At 42.3% G+C, this 15406-nt stretch overlaps 1 protein-coding gene across 1 annotated transcript; it reads left to right on the forward strand.

Moving 5' to 3' along the window:
• Positions 1–1199: 1199 nt before the first annotated feature.
• On the forward strand, positions 1200–4811 carry MRPL44 (mitochondrial ribosomal protein L44). The gene is made up of 4 exons (XM_038145731.1): positions 1200–1421; positions 1730–2198; positions 3095–3273; positions 4478–4811. The coding sequence occupies exons 1-4, from the start codon at positions 1258–1260 to the stop codon at positions 4647–4649; spliced, it is 984 nt and encodes a 327-aa protein (XP_038001659.1). The 5' UTR covers positions 1200–1257; the 3' UTR covers positions 4650–4811.
• Positions 4812–15406: the final 10595 nt, after the last annotated feature.

Here is a 15406-nt window from a genome sequence, read left to right on the forward strand (position 1 = left end):
ACAACTCGCCGTGCCCGTCTGCCAGAGACCGGCAGTGACACCACAGCGCTGCTTCAGAGGGAACCTTCCTAGCACAGCTGGAGCAGAGCCCTGCGCAGGACCCTTTTCGGGCTGTAGAGGGGCACAGCGGGGTGAAGAGCTGGTGCTGCACGGCGGCTGCAGAGGAGAAGGAGCCGGGCTCTGTTTCAGCGCTGTCCTCGCTGCCCCCGCGGCGCAGAGGCCCCAGTCCAGCGCCAGGGCTGCACCGCGGGACCCGGGCGCTGCCGGGGCTGCACACGGGCCCGGGGCGCTGCCCTGGGAAGGACAGGGGGTCCCGGGAACAGCAGCATGGGAACGCCGCAGGATTTTGATACGAGTGCTGCAAATGCCTGCAGGAATGCTGCTCTCATCCATTTCCCGGGCTGTGCAGAGTGGGCTCCGTGTGTGGCTGTTGCACTGCTGTACAGGCTGCTGTACCTGCTTCCTTGGCTTCCCACAGGGCTGTGGCGTTTCTTCTTTCTGAGCTTTGTTTACCGTGTTCTGTTTGCTGTGCATGTTTTCTTAACGTGAATGTTGAAGCGCGTGCCTTTGTCTTTTAGTAAAGACGATAAAAAGGGCCAGGCCTGCTTTGCACATTTTCTGCATTTTCATGAGTTTTATACCATGACCTTTGCACTGAGGGTGTACTGTATGAACTCTGATGGTGCAAATGAGGGCTGAGAGGTGTACAAAGAACTGTATAGGCGATAATAATAAATAAAGCTTCTTTTAAGTGCACAAAACCGGACTTTGTCTTGCACATGGGAATAGAACTCAAAAAAATATTTGAAAACGCCGCCACCTAAGGGGCCGCCCGTGGGGCACGTTCGGCGAGCGCCGCAGCCCCGGGACCGCTGCGAGCTGCCCGGTCACAGCGCGGGGCTGTCCCGGGATCGCTGCGAGCTGCCCGGTCACACCGCGGGGCTGTCCCGGGATCGCTGCGAGCTGCCCGGTCACACCGCGGGGCTGTCCCGGGATCGCTGCGAGCTGCCCGGTCACACCGCTGGGGGCAGTGGCCTGAGGGCTGACGGGCGCTCAGCCTGAGGCTCTGACCTGAAACAGCCGGCGGCCCAAGCCGGAGCCGCGGCGCTGCAGCTGCCCCGCTCCCGTCCTTGCCCGTGTCCCCGGGTCCGGGGACGCCCGGCGGCAGCCGCAGAGCCCGGGCCCGGTTCCGCCGCCCCGGCCGGGAGCGCTTCCCCCGGAAGCCGCGGGGCGGAGCCGCCGCTGCCCGCAGCCGCCATGGCCTCGCGGCTGCTCCTGCGGGCCGTGCGGCCGCTGCTGGCCGGGGCCGGGCGGGGCCCCGGGCTCGGCACCGCGTTCGGCACCGCGCCGCCCCCCGAAAAGAAGCGGTGGCTCCGGGCGTACCTGGAGCTGCAGCGGCTGCAGGCGCCTCCACAGCGGCGGTGAGCGGCGGGAGAGGCGGGCGGGGCTCGGAGAAGGGCTGCGACGGCCCCAAAAAGGGGGAAAATCAGAACGTTTCGGTCCCGTCTGCTCACGCTTTGGAGCTGAATGGGTTGAGCTTCGCAGGCTGGCATAGTCCGGGGTCGAACGGGGCAGGCAGACGGGGATGCGGAACCGACAGTGTCTGACCCCAGGGATTTAAATAGTGGGTTTGGTATTCAAGCTCCATTTCATTTCTCGTGCCCTTTGGAAAGGCGCGGGGCGGGTAACGCGGTCTGTTCCTGAGCTGGTTCCCTTTCCGCGCCCGCAGGTCCGAGAAGCCCAACTGGGATTACCACGCGGAGATCCAAGCCTTCAGCCACCGGGTGCAGGAAAACTTCGCCCTGGACCTTCTGAAGACTGCGTTTGTTAACCCCTGCTACATCGAAAGCGAAGAGGCGAGGCGCCGGCAGCTGGGGCTGGACAAGGACGCGGTCGCTCTTCAGCTGCAGGACAACACCGGCCTTGCGGAGCGAGGGCTGCGCTTCGCCCGCGCTTACCTGGCGCACTGCTTTGAAGGCGCCTACCCAGAGTTACCTGCAAAGGGCATAGAAGCGCTGGTTAATTTTCTTACCAGTCAGGAACTTGTGTCCTATGTGGCTCAAAACCTGTCCATACAGGACCTGGCGCTTTGCAGGGATTTTCCTGTCCCACCAGACGTGCTGCAGAGGACGTTCCTCGCTGTGATAGGAGCCCTGCTGGAAAGCAGCGGGCCCGAGAGAACCGGGATCTTTGTCAGGGTAGGTTCAGTGAATGCTGGTTTGTACCTGGATGGGGAGAGATCCGGGGAGGTTGGCAGAAGTTTGACGATACCTGTAACAAGACAATTTAACAATGAGATCTGGTGGTGGTGGTGGTCAGCTGGGGTTTTGGGGGTGGGGATTTTCTTGGGGGCTTTTTCATTAAGAAGGCTGATCAAGTACATGAAATCATACACTTCTGGATTATGATGGTGATATTAATATTCGCTGAAAGTTACTAAGGGAAAGCATTATATTCCATGCACTATATTATCAGATAATGAAATTATTCCATGTGAGATTTCGTATATCTTCAATTTTAAAAAGCTCCATTCTAAATAAACAGGGATGAGTTCATAGGCTTTGCACACAGGAGTACAAGCCCCCGAAGATATTTCATACAGAAATATTTGATTGAAACTCCATGTGACAAAGCAACAGCTATTGTTGTTTCAGTCATCCTTTTCACTTAGTTTTAATTTTGCAATGGAGAAGTGTTTGTTAAAATGTTTTTCCTGATACAAAAGCATTGAGAGGTGTCTGTAAGAGCAAGGAGCTCTTACAGACAAGAGAGTGATCCCAACAGGTGAATGACCCGTGCATTTGTACATTCCCAGGTATTGCCCCAGCTCCTCTGCTGCCACAGCTTGTCCCTCAGGCTGGAGCTGTCCCTTCCCTGGGGCTGGGGCTGACTTTGCCCTGGGCACAAGTCTGTCAGTGGCTAAACCGCAGTCAGAGACTCCGAGCACTGGGATGGGGCACTCAGCTGCACTGAGGCAGCTTTATCGTTCATTTCAGCAATTCATCATCAGTTATTGTCTCTTCATACTGTGTTTTTATTAGGACACGCCAGAATCTCAAGCCATTAATTGTAACCTCTAAATTTTCTTGTTTAGGACTTTTTTATTCCCCAGCTGATTGGAAAAGACCTGTTTGAGATCTGGGAAGTTGTAAATCCTATGGGCTTACTGCTGGAAGAACTGACCAAGAGGAATATCTCTGCTCCAGAGCCAAGAATTACCAGGCAGCTGGGAGTCAGCACAGTTCTGCCAGTCTACTTTGTTGGGTTGTATTGGTTAGTGCAATAGTAATCTAAAGTTAAATGGCTTTAATTGGAGGAGTGGGAAGGAGGGAAGATGGTCTTTTACTTTTCTACTCATGCTTTTTGGTCAAGTTGTTCCAGAAAAGAAACATGATAGTAAGCCCCATATAAAATGAGCCATTTAAGCATTGGCCATAGCTTGCTGTGGTGACACAACCAGTCTCTGATTAAGGGCTCCAGAGGCTAAACAGAGTGCACCAAAGAGCCTGGGTGTGTTCTGAGTCACCTGACACAGGAACTTCGGGAGCAGCATAACTGCATGGCTTTGGAGGGACCACAGCTGTATCCAGGGCTTAGGCAAGCATAAGGAGACATCAGGGGAGGTGGGATGGAAGAGACACTCATTTTAAGTTCCAGAGAAGCTTGTAAGTTTGAAAATCAGTAGCACTGTAAGCTGGGCCATAGGAGTGTCTGTGTCCAGGCACAACTTAGGAGGTGCCAGTTGTCCCTGGTGCATTTGTGTCAGGTGTGGTCAGTGCCCAACAGTGACTGTGCTCCTGTGGGGCTGGACAGAATCCAATCACTGCTGCTTTCCTGAAGGAGCTGCAGATGAACACATGCCTTAACTTGTTCTGCTTTACCCTGCTTTGGCTGCTGTACCTTCTTAAATGTCTTATAAAAAAGAAAGGAACTTTGATTGTTTCTCTTCGGGAATCCCTGGTGTTGCTTCATGAACTGCTCCTATTTAGTGTATGCCCATAGGTGTTTGTTAAACAGACATGAGCACATAATTCACAACAGAGAGAGTTTCTCTGTCAGTCTTTTTGAAGCAGTTTGAAATGCTTCCTTACCAGGGGAGGAGAAAAGACAAAAGCACTTCAGTTCCTGTTTTAGCTAACCAGAGTAACGAATTTGCATATTTTTATCAGGGTTAACAAATTGAATGCTGTAAAGAATCAGTGCTGTGTTAGGAACCTAAATAAGCAGAGCGGTGTTCTTCCAGGAAATGGACACATTTCTGATCTGAGTTTCCATTACTGAATATACAATTACTTACCTTGGCAGGAAAGACCAGCAGAAATGTTTCCATTGTGTGTATCTAGAAATCAGTGTTCACAGACCTTGGAGGAAAACCAGTCTGTTGTATTCACAGTACACAGCAGTGCTCAGGGTTTTATGATGGAAATTTTGGTTTTTCATGGTTGTAACTTTGGTTTTTTTGGTTTTTTTTCCCAAGTGATAAGAAGCTGTTAGCTGAAGGCCCTGGTGAAACACTGCTGGCTGCAGAGGAGGAGGCTGCACGAGTGGCACTGCGGAAGCTCTATGGATACACAGAGAACAGGAGACCTTGGGATTACTCAAAACCCAAACAAGGATTGGCAGCTGAAAAGGCAATCAGCAGTAACTAGATGCTAAAAGACATTTCTGGTGTATCTGAAAAATCAATGGCTTCCATGCTGAATATAGGTATATTTGGAAAGGCAAAATACAGTTTGTTTTTCTGGTCTTCAGTGCTTGAAACTTCCAAATCATATGTGGTGTTGAATAAAGTCTTTTTCTTTTGCACAATGTTTCATGTTTACTCATTTTCTTAAATGTAACAGAAGTACCTGTCATCTGAATTTTTGCCTTTTGGTTCAGGAGTTTTTCTGTGCATCACAGGAGACCATTTTTAGTGATGTTTAATAGCGTGTGACAAAGTCTCACTGTACAGAAACAGCTTTCATGAATGCTTCCTTGGAGATTGTTTGGAGAGGATTGTTAATAAGCTGAGTTGAATTAAAATCAAAAACATCAGCCGTTGGATTGCATCTGGATCAATGTGTCCTTCACCTTGTGAAAATATCAGGTGTGATGATGATCCTGACACTGTTGGGGATTCAAACTCTGAGGTCTCACTGCTTTCATCCAAATATTTATTTGCCATGCACATTGGTTTCCATTGTTGGAGAACGCTCTGAAAGATTTTTTAAACTTGTAAAATGCTTCTGCTGCAAAATGAGAAATAGGTGAAAATAAGGATTATGAAGGCCTGAACCTAAAGAAATTGGAGAAAATGATTTCATGACAGGCTATGAGATAAGCTTTTTCTTTTTTTCTCTTTTTTTTTCTTTTTGGTACTTTTCCTGTTTAGTCCATGTTCTTTCGTTTAAGCAGTCCCATGGCTGAAGTATTGGATTCAGTGAAATCACTGTTTGTCTTGTTTGCAACATCTGTAGCTGTTTTAGTGTAATTCCGGGAAAGACACTTAGGAATAATTTGGGTACCTGCATGATATTTCTGTTAAATGTCATAGAAACTCAGCATGTCTACCAGAGGGCCACAGATGTGTGAGAACTGTGGCTATTTTGGAATAATTTTCTTAAAAAAGGAGCGAGCCTCTATTACAAACTTGTCTGAGCCCTGCAAGGAAGAAGCTGCATGTAGGACTAAGAAGCTGGATGTTCAGAAGTGTTTCCTGCTTTATCCCATTGTGAGCACTGATTGTAGAGGAAGACACCAGGTAATGAATGTGCCTTCACTAAGAGGAGGGGGACAATCAGGCCAATGGCCATTGATCCAAGTCTGATAGTGCTGTCCATTGCAACACATCCTTTCCTTCGGCCCACAAGATGGATTTAGGGAAGGACACTTGGCAGCCAAAGGTCCTGGCTGCAGCTGCTGGGCAGGTCTGTGCTGTGACAGTGAGTGCTGGCTGTATCAGCCCAGTGGAAACAGATTTATTGGTGTTCTGAGGCAGGAGGAGTCTGTGTGACCCCCGAGTGTCTCCAGCACTCCGTGCCCTGCATCTCACCCGGTGTCAAACGCGGATGTGGCTGCAGAGCAGCGAGACCTTCCTGCTGCCCCTGGCTGAGAGGTCACACCAGCGAGAGCTGGAATGCAAAAAGGAGGGCAGAAAGATCGGCCCAGCAGAAAATACGCACAAAAGTGCTTGTGTTAAATCAAAAATTCCAGCTAGGCAATCTATTACCACTTACATAAGCAAAGCCAATAAGGTCACTATATTCCAGGGGAATAAGAGCAAAATGTGAAAAGATGGTAAAATTACTCATGCTATTTTTAGTTTCCAGATGAGGTTATTGCTCTTTACCTATTTTAAAAGGACAATAGTGAAGGTGGGTTTTTTACGGCTAAAGTTACCTACTGCTTTTATATACACATTTATGTATTTTGAGATGGAGAAGGAAATTTCAGTCAGTTTACCTTTAAAAACAAAGTCTCCTTCCTTTGGCTTTACAGTTTGAAATGTGGGCATAAGTCCTAGGAGAAGTGGAATACCGTGCTGGTAAAACCTGAGTGATGCAAGTTACATCAGTTTACTGTGTGGCACATGTATGGAATGTATTAAGATCAAATGAAAAGACAATTTGGGGGCATGGAAAGAAAGGACTGGGTTTTTATAGAGGTGTTGACTGAAAAAAGAGTTTTTGTAAGAAAATGTGTCCTATTTTCAAGTTTCTAAAGGTCAGAAAAGCATTTTATGTGGTATCTGTGCTTTAATTTCTGGCACAACATATATTTCAGGATCTACAGCTGTGCTAGTGGGATCACTTATATACTTCAGGTAACTAACCTTTTTCCTTGTTTTCTCAATCAGTAGCCATAAACCATAGCATAGTTAAAAGATTTGTCAGACCTACAGAGAAATCATTAGCTATAAAGTATGGTGCAAATGGCAGCTCAGAAACATTGTTCATGAAATTCCGTGGCAGTTTTGTCTGAAAAGTGCTTTGTGAGCTGCTTGCATTGGTGCTGAGTACAAGTGAATCTATGTCTCCCTGTGGTTGTTCCTTTCACAGTCACATTTTATTTATCTTTCAGAGAGACAACAGATGGAGCAGACTGTCAATAATGATTGACAGAAAGGAATCAGGACATTTTATTCTGGTAACCCATTGAAAAACTACATTATTGTTATAAAAATTACATTTGTAAACTCACTAAACAGTAGGAAACACAAGTAACATAGACTTGCTTTTTCTCCAAATGTTAGGTAAATCCAATGTGTGAATGGTCTTGGATTACTCTGTTTCTGTCATCTACATCCTTTGTCTTTTTTTTTTCTTTTAAGTGTTGTAAAAGTAATTTTATTTTCAGAAATGTAAGAGAAGTTCTATTTTATTGGTAGCAGCTAAGTAATTGGAGAAAAATTTCTTAATATGCTTCCATGCACTGTTGTTAAATTGCTTCTGATCTCAGGAACAGAAGCTGTTCTGTTGCTTCTCTGTGCCTTTGCTCCTGTGTCTCAGCAGTTCAGTGATGTGATTGAACACCCAGTTCTATCTTCTTGCTTTCAGCTGCAGCTTCTGATTACAATAACCAGATGTTTTGCTTCAATTTTCTCTTAACAAAAAAAAAAAAAAAAAAAGGTCCAGGAATAATTCTTGTGTGAATTGTTGCTGTGACTTAAAGGCAGGAGATGAAAACACAATCATTTCATAGTTATCTCTGTGTTAATTCAGAGTTTGAAGTTGCTGGTAAAAAGTTTAAGCTTTTACTGGTTTATGACATTTATTTTTTACTTCTTGTAACAATCTCTTGGGTTTTACGATAAATCAAAAATTTAAATGAGGTGCTCTGGTGTTATGCTGCTGTACAAAGCCATGAAGGATTCAAAACATCAAAAGATGTGTTGTCATTGTGTTTTGCAGGGCAGAGGGAGGGGATGATGCAGCACAGGAACATGAGAAGAGCCCTACTTTTCCTTGTCCTTAACTTTACTGAGTGCTGTGGTGACTTTAAAGAGGTTCTGAACTATTTGGGTTCTCTTACATCAGAGCTTTGAAGTTTAATATTGAGAGATGCATTTAGTGTCAAGAAGCAAACACTTCTCAACAAGGACAGATTGGTTTTTTCTTTCTGAATCAATTCCCCAGATGTAATGGCACTAGTTTTGCATTTTTCCCTTTTCAGCTTGCCTCAGAAACTAAAGATGCAGTGCTCGCCAGTTGGTCAGTAAATAGCCCCTGCTGTAGTTTGAGGCTGCAGAGTGGGAACAGCTGCTCTGTGTGACAGAATCAAAGCATTATTGAAGGCTCTTGGTGATTCCTGTATCACAGGCACACTGCAATGCAGCTCTTCATGCTGCACATAAAAACTGGGCTGCTCTTTGGGAAAAGGGTGGCTCTAGGGAGAAGGTAAACATCATCATCCCATTCTATTTCTGTGTAATAAGTGTAATGTTTCTGCCAGTCTGTGGCAGCTGTGCTGGGGACTGTGCTCGTGAACTTACAGGTTTATAATCAAACATGGTAATTTTGTACACATTAAATCTTTTGCTCCTGTTGCTCCAGCTGGGAACGATTACAGAACCTCACTTTTCTGATACGGAAATTAAAATTTATCCTTTACCTCTGGAACTGTTCATTGCCAGTTGTGCTCACTTATACCAATGTTCTTTATCAGAAGAAATCTTGATTTTATTGATGTTGGAGGAATTTTCCATTTAATTGCAATGAGATTAACATTTCATTGAGTTTTGAACATGCTTCAGGGCTCCCCTTTAAGAGGCATCTCAATAGCTCTGCAGTGCTGTGTTTTCCCTTAGTCTGGGACACTTATATAAATCAGAGCAACATTTGTATTTCTAACTTGAGTAACATTTTTGGATAACTTGTTACCTGACTTTTTTGGTTTAGTACTCTTTGTCCTAAAGCCACCATTTTGGTTTAAAGCACCTGATTTTGTTACTTTATATAGGAAACCAAAATGAATTGTATCAGTAAGTAGGCGTTTCTATTAAAAATGTTATTTTCAATAGTAATTTAAATTACCTGGCCAATATTTATGTAGCATTTTTGAATACTAAAAATATTCAACTTGCAAAAAAAAAAAAAAGTTCTGAACAAATGTTTTGATATCTGCCTTCAAAGAAACTTAACAGTGTTTAATGCGAGTTGTTTCAGTAGACAATGGTGAGCTGTAGTCCTTTGCTCCTGACAAGAGGTTCCATAGTTTTATGATTCCCGCACATTTAGCCAAGTATTGAATCAAATCTTCAGTTTGTCAATGTCAGTGTGTGTGTGGCTTTTTGTAGGCTGTACTGTGCACTTGGGTGGGGAGGAAAAGTCCCCTGGCAATTTTTCAACCTTAGAGAAAGGAGAAATTAAATACTCGTGGCTGGCGTATGATATCAGTTTCTGAAGTCACGAAGTTTGGAAGTTTTAAAATGTTCTGCTCTCACTTATTTGACCATTTCTAGAGAATGGTGCCACATCACAGGTAGTAAGTGAGGAGAGACCCACTGCCATGTTGAGCAGATTTGTGGAGATGTATCCAGATTTAGGGTGAATATCTCTGAGGTAATGCAGGGGATATTGCCAGGTCAAACAATGAAGCCAAGTGGAATGAAAAATCAGTGTTCCTGAAGGCTGAAGGAAACACACAGGTGGAGCACCACTGCCTATATTAGACCTAAACCTGTGAGAGAAAATTCAGAGTAATTGGAGTTCAAAGATAGCATTCTGAAACCTGTTCTTGTGGAGTATCTCCTCCACAGAGACAGTTCTGCAAAATTAAGAAAATACTGTTGAGACTAAGGAAGTGTCACAGAATTAGTCATGTTAGAGGAGGATTAACCAGGGGAAGCATTCCCACCACCAGAGGGCAAGGATTTGTCTAAAAGTTCTGGTGGTTAAATAAAGAAATCCAGTTACTTTAGTGGTTATTTCAGTAGCACTAGGATAAAGCACAGCTTTATCCTCCTAGTTACTGGCAAAAAGGTGAGTGTTTAGGATGACAACAGAACAAAACAATTTGTGAAAATCAGTCCAACATCAGAGAATGTTTAAGAAGGAAAAGAGTCCAGAGAGAAAATGGTTTCAATAGTTGAGCTAGTTGAAAGTTAATAAAAATGACTCTCTTCAATTTCAAGTGATGGGAAGTGGAAATGTTTCTAATTTTTTTTTTATAGTCCGTCAGGAAAAACATAGTTGCCTAATCTAGAAGTGTGTCTGAAGGTTTCCTATTCTATTACACAGACCTTCTGATTGAGCAACGACTGTGGCAATGAGCTTGGGAGAGCTACTTTTATAATTTGATTAGGTTTTCATTACTAGGAAGGTGATGGGTTTAGATTTGAATTATTCCCCTGTCATTTTCTGTTTATAATATCAGAGCACAGTTCAGTTTTCTTTCATGTTTCTTTTGCAGTAAAAATATATGTTAAATATTTAATTTCTACCTCAAATATCATGTGATGCTATTTCAGCATGTTTTCAGTCAGGCAGTTTTCAACAACCTGTGGCCATCAGGCAATGAGAAAACAATTGGGGAAGAAGAAAAAAGGATGACATTCATACTGACACTTAGCAGATCCCCCATGGCAACTCATTATTGCTTCTACTGCTGCTCTGATTACTTTAGAAGGAACTTCGATGCCCACACCCACCCAGTTTCACTTCAAGACCCACAGCATTGCACATTTTTTTCCCAGCTGCTGGGAATCTGCTCTGACAGTGTCCTGTGACTGCAGGCACAATGTCCAAGTGAGCTTTGTGAGGGTTTCTTTGATTCAGGCTCTGTGCTGCAAGACCAGCAGGCAGACTGCAGAAGTTCATGGAAATCTAGACCAGAAGAAAACTGTTGATAATTCCCAGGTTTCAGAATTAGGTCATTTCATAGTTTATTTCTTTGACAGTTTCCTTTCAAATCAATTAGTTTGTAATTGGTTATTTCAACTGCTCACTGCAAGCTCAGCTGTAAGATCAAATGTTTGGGAGATGATCATGGATCAGGTTGAAGTTGGTTAATCTCATATGTAAAAACAGACTACTTAAAAATAAGTTTGAACATTTTTTTTCTTTATTGGAGTACTATACTCATCATTTCCTAGTAACCAGAAACATCAGGGATTAAATGATAACAACAAAAATAATAAAGTTTGATAAAATTTGGAATAAGCTTCCAAATTTTACTTTAGAGAAAAACTCCTGCTGTTGTAGAAAGGATTTGTTGCTAGTGACAGTACACACTGCTGAGATGTCTGACTCTTACAAGCTAATTTTTGAAACCTGCAAGGAATAATTTTATGCTTCAAGATAATTTCCAGTTTTGAAGCATAACAATACATCATTTAACATGAAGATGTTATTCCAAAGAGCTGTGACAAATGGTTATTTGGATTTCATTATATAAGGGGATGACACTGGTTGTCTAAAGGACCGAGGGCAATTGTGAGCATTGCCTGGCAATGCTGAGAGGCTGCAGCAAAGAAACAAAACACAGGTACTATGAACATTCACTGACTGTTTATAATGAGAAAATACAGAAAATGCTAAGCCTTTTGGCAGGTGGGTTTGAACAGTGATCTCTGTCCAGGAGTGTAAAATGAATTTACCCTGGCAAATGCCTAGGTCAGTATGAATGGAAACTTTTCAATAATTACCGTGAAACCTTTCTCTGTTAATTGTTGGTTTGCTTAAATTGGTTCTGTTTTGAGCGTTTACACTCCTAATCAGCAAAGTTGTAGTGCAGCAATGCACAAAGCTTCTCCATCCCCTCTATCTCCTGCCTGCACGTGTCCCCATGGCAGCTGGGCAGATAGCTGTGGCACAGAGGGACGTGCAGGGGGACACAAGGACCTGAAGGTTTCAGAGCACTATTTATAAGCTGGCTATGAATATATCAAACTGGAACAATTGCAAAGCTGGACCTTTATTAGTAAAGCACTGGGGTCTGAAACAACCACATACAAAAAGGAGCAGGATGTAAAACCTCTGTGTATTCATAAAGTGCATTTTGATAATTTAAGAAAGTCAGGGTAAACTGAGAAGAGAGATCTAAAAAAGTTATACTAACAGGGTAACAAACTAACAATTACAAGAGTCTTGATTAAAAGTCCTACTTTTTAAGAGATACTATGCTTTCCTAACAGCTTCTGTAATATTTTTGTTTCCATATTTGTGATGATTTATTAACTGTCAGGTTCCTTCTCCCCACTAATTTTCCTCATCCATGGTAGCCCAGAGGACCATTGCTGGTGGGTTTTTTTCCATTTGTATAAAATCTCTTGGACATCAGGGGTGTATTTCTCAAATGACTCTGTTTATGTCAGTAAGACACTGCTATTTCTTCTGCTGATATCCCAAATTTTTCATTCACTGTGCTGCTTCAGAGTATTTATTAATTCTCTGGTTGTCCACAAACCAAACCAAGGTTTTGTTCTGTTCAGGCTGTGATAATGTTCTGAACACTTGCTCTTTTACCATTTCCAAAACCCAGTTCATGGAATGTTACTGTGCACAACATGCCATTGATTATTCATTTGTTTCTGGTGGTTGTTTTGTTGTTGGGTTTTTGTTCTGTTGTTTTTCAGATTTTTAAAAATTTATTTAAACATGTAACTAGTAAATATTAAATATTCCAGGCACATAATGAAAAACGCTTCTTTTTCGTGTCAAGACATTTTGGTTAAGTCACATGAAGATAAGCATTTCTCTTTTTTATCTCCTGGTTAAAAGAGAGTTTTTCTAATTGACAAATGCTTTCAAAACCAACCTTCTCAGTTGAAATTCCCACACATTGTTTCCAAGAGACATGTCTGTCATTGCCACTTCAGCAGAGAATGCATTCTTGAAAGAAATCTTAATTTTTTCACAGCTGTTTGTAACTACAAGTATGGCTTGCAGTGTTAAACACAGTTCAAGGCAAGACACTGCAGGTGCTCTTGCTGTACAGGGGAAGGTACAAGAGGCCTGAGTGGCAGGGGATTCATTTTTTTCACATAACCAGTTATTCTAAACAACAATTTGAAAGTTTGTTTTTGTACTTACAAAGAAAATGACATGGAGAGAAAGTGCTAAGCCATTATGAGGTTTAGTATTATTTTTCCTATGTATGGATTGAGATTAGGCTTCTCCTGCAGAAAACCTCCCCTAAGAGGGTATTTGCAGCTACCAGGGATTATCCATATCCACTCAGTGCAGCTGCAGGAGCCTGTGCTACATTCTCTGGGGGATCTTTTTGTCTGTTGTGCATCTTGTTAGTGCTTTTACTTTTATCTGTTATTGCTACCAGTCATAAAGCCTTTCTCTCTGCAGTTTGAATGAGACAAATTCTCAGAGATTAATGGGAAAAATCTTGGTGACAGCATCTCAGATTTTTAAATTACACTAGTGAGAAACATTACGCTAAAGTTCATAGAATGGGTTTTCTTTTTGTAGTTGTCCTCTAAAATATTTTCTTTCAGAAATGGGGTGACTGAAAAACTTAATTTTCCCATATTCACATGACGTAGATTATGTTCTGTATTCTTCTAGTTGAATGTCTGACATCAAAAAGCCGTGTTTCCTGTAATTCCTTCTTTTGTTATGTCCATCTCCATTTTTTTACTCAAAGATACTATTCCTTTGCATCCCATTTTGAGTCCAAATGGATGTTTCCATGATGTTTAGCTATTCTGACACTTGTTATATTCATTGCTTTGTGCAGTGGAGTGTACAAAACTTTGTTTATCAGGCAAGACTCAAACATTACTCCACTGGAGTCACTGATTTACAATCTCAGTGTTTCAGATCATGCAGTGCATGACAGGTATTTCGTGACTTGTCTTGGGAACTGTGACTCTGCACCTTTTTTCTTTCTTTTGTCCTTCTTCATTTTTTATATAATCAGGTTGCTTAGAGAATTAGAAAGTTATGGACCTGTTTTCTAGATTCCAGCTTTAGACACTTCTTCAGGGTTACCATGAGCATTGAAAGATGTCTGCTCAGAACAGTTAATTCTACTCAAGTGCTCCCCAAATCAGCCTCCAAGTAATGTTTATTAAAATAAATAAAATTCTAGGGAAGTATGAAGGAGAATATGTGAGTTTTCTAAAGTGTGGGCAAATAAAAGAGCACTGGCTGAATATGCTGTTTCTCCTATCTATTTTAATAGTCTTTCCCTCACTGAAGATCTGTGTGAAATTATCTATATTTCTTTTTGCCCAATCTAAGGCACTTCTAAGACAGCACTAACCAATAGCAGTTTCCACAAATTAGACTGACTAGTCAATAATTTAGATTCATTAGTGGAAAGCAACAAAGGCCTCTCTTCACTCCCATGGGAGTTCTACAGAAAACAGGCAGGAAATGCTCATCATCAAGTGGAAAAGGTACTGAAGAACTGAACTTCAAAATATATTGGGCTTTAAATACGAATCTCATTTATAGGTCAAGAAATAACTTAAGTGTTTAAACTTTAATGTGAAAATTAAGTTGTTCCTGCTCAGAGTGCTGGAGAGCATTTCCTGGTTCAGTACTTTACATAGCCAAATGCTACAGAAGCTGTGGGGGTTTAGATGTCTGTTTAAATTCTGTCTCCCTCTTCTAATTTAGAACCAAAAGAATTGAAGTGTTGAACTATCTTACCACCATTGAGTTCTGTCTTTCACGTTTGTGTCCTAAAGATGGGGTTTTTTGCATCCTTGTTGTTTTGTTCATATCAGTTCCACAACTTCTTTCTTCTACCCATGGACTCTGGGCTGCCTTGTGCATTGCTGACATTCCTGTGGGATGTGCCAGCAAATGTAAAATATTATATGACTTATCAGTATATTTCTATTGCTGTAACAGGATCAAATATGAATATACTCTGCGGTTTAAAGGGTTCTACTCTCCTCTGGCATGTTCCTCTGAAAGGATGCATGAAACCATAATTTTACCAAAACTTCTGTGACAGCTTATAAGGCATCATTCAACTACAGGGTTTTATAGATTAATGATAAACCAATACAAAACAAAAAACAGTAATAGAAACATTGGCACATTCTCTAAAAATAAATGTACTGTAAAGATGAACTTAAAAATTAAATGCATTTGCCTTGCACACAAGATATGCATTCCTATGACAGATATTTTGCCTTCACTGCAACTGTATATCGGCATGTTCTTTCCACTGCCTAGTCTGTGATTACAAACTGGAATATGATCGTGTGCCCTTAAGGCACGATGGAAATTCAAGAACTGTGTCAAATAAAGGGGCAAGGCTGAAATATTGATAACCTTTCAACATCACTGGCCAATCCAGAAAGCAGGAAGAGAATCATATGGTGACTGAAAACCATCTCCCATCCCATATTACTCCAAATGAATTAGGTGTATATTGCACAAATAAAAGATGACATTAAAAAAATACAGACCAGTAACTTGTTCATTACAAAAATCCCAAGCTGATGAGACTGTGC

This window comes from Motacilla alba, chromosome 9 (assembly GCF_015832195.1).
Source record: "Motacilla alba alba isolate MOTALB_02 chromosome 9, Motacilla_alba_V1.0_pri, whole genome shotgun sequence".
NCBI classification, from domain to species: Eukaryota; Metazoa; Chordata; class Aves; order Passeriformes; family Motacillidae; genus Motacilla; species Motacilla alba.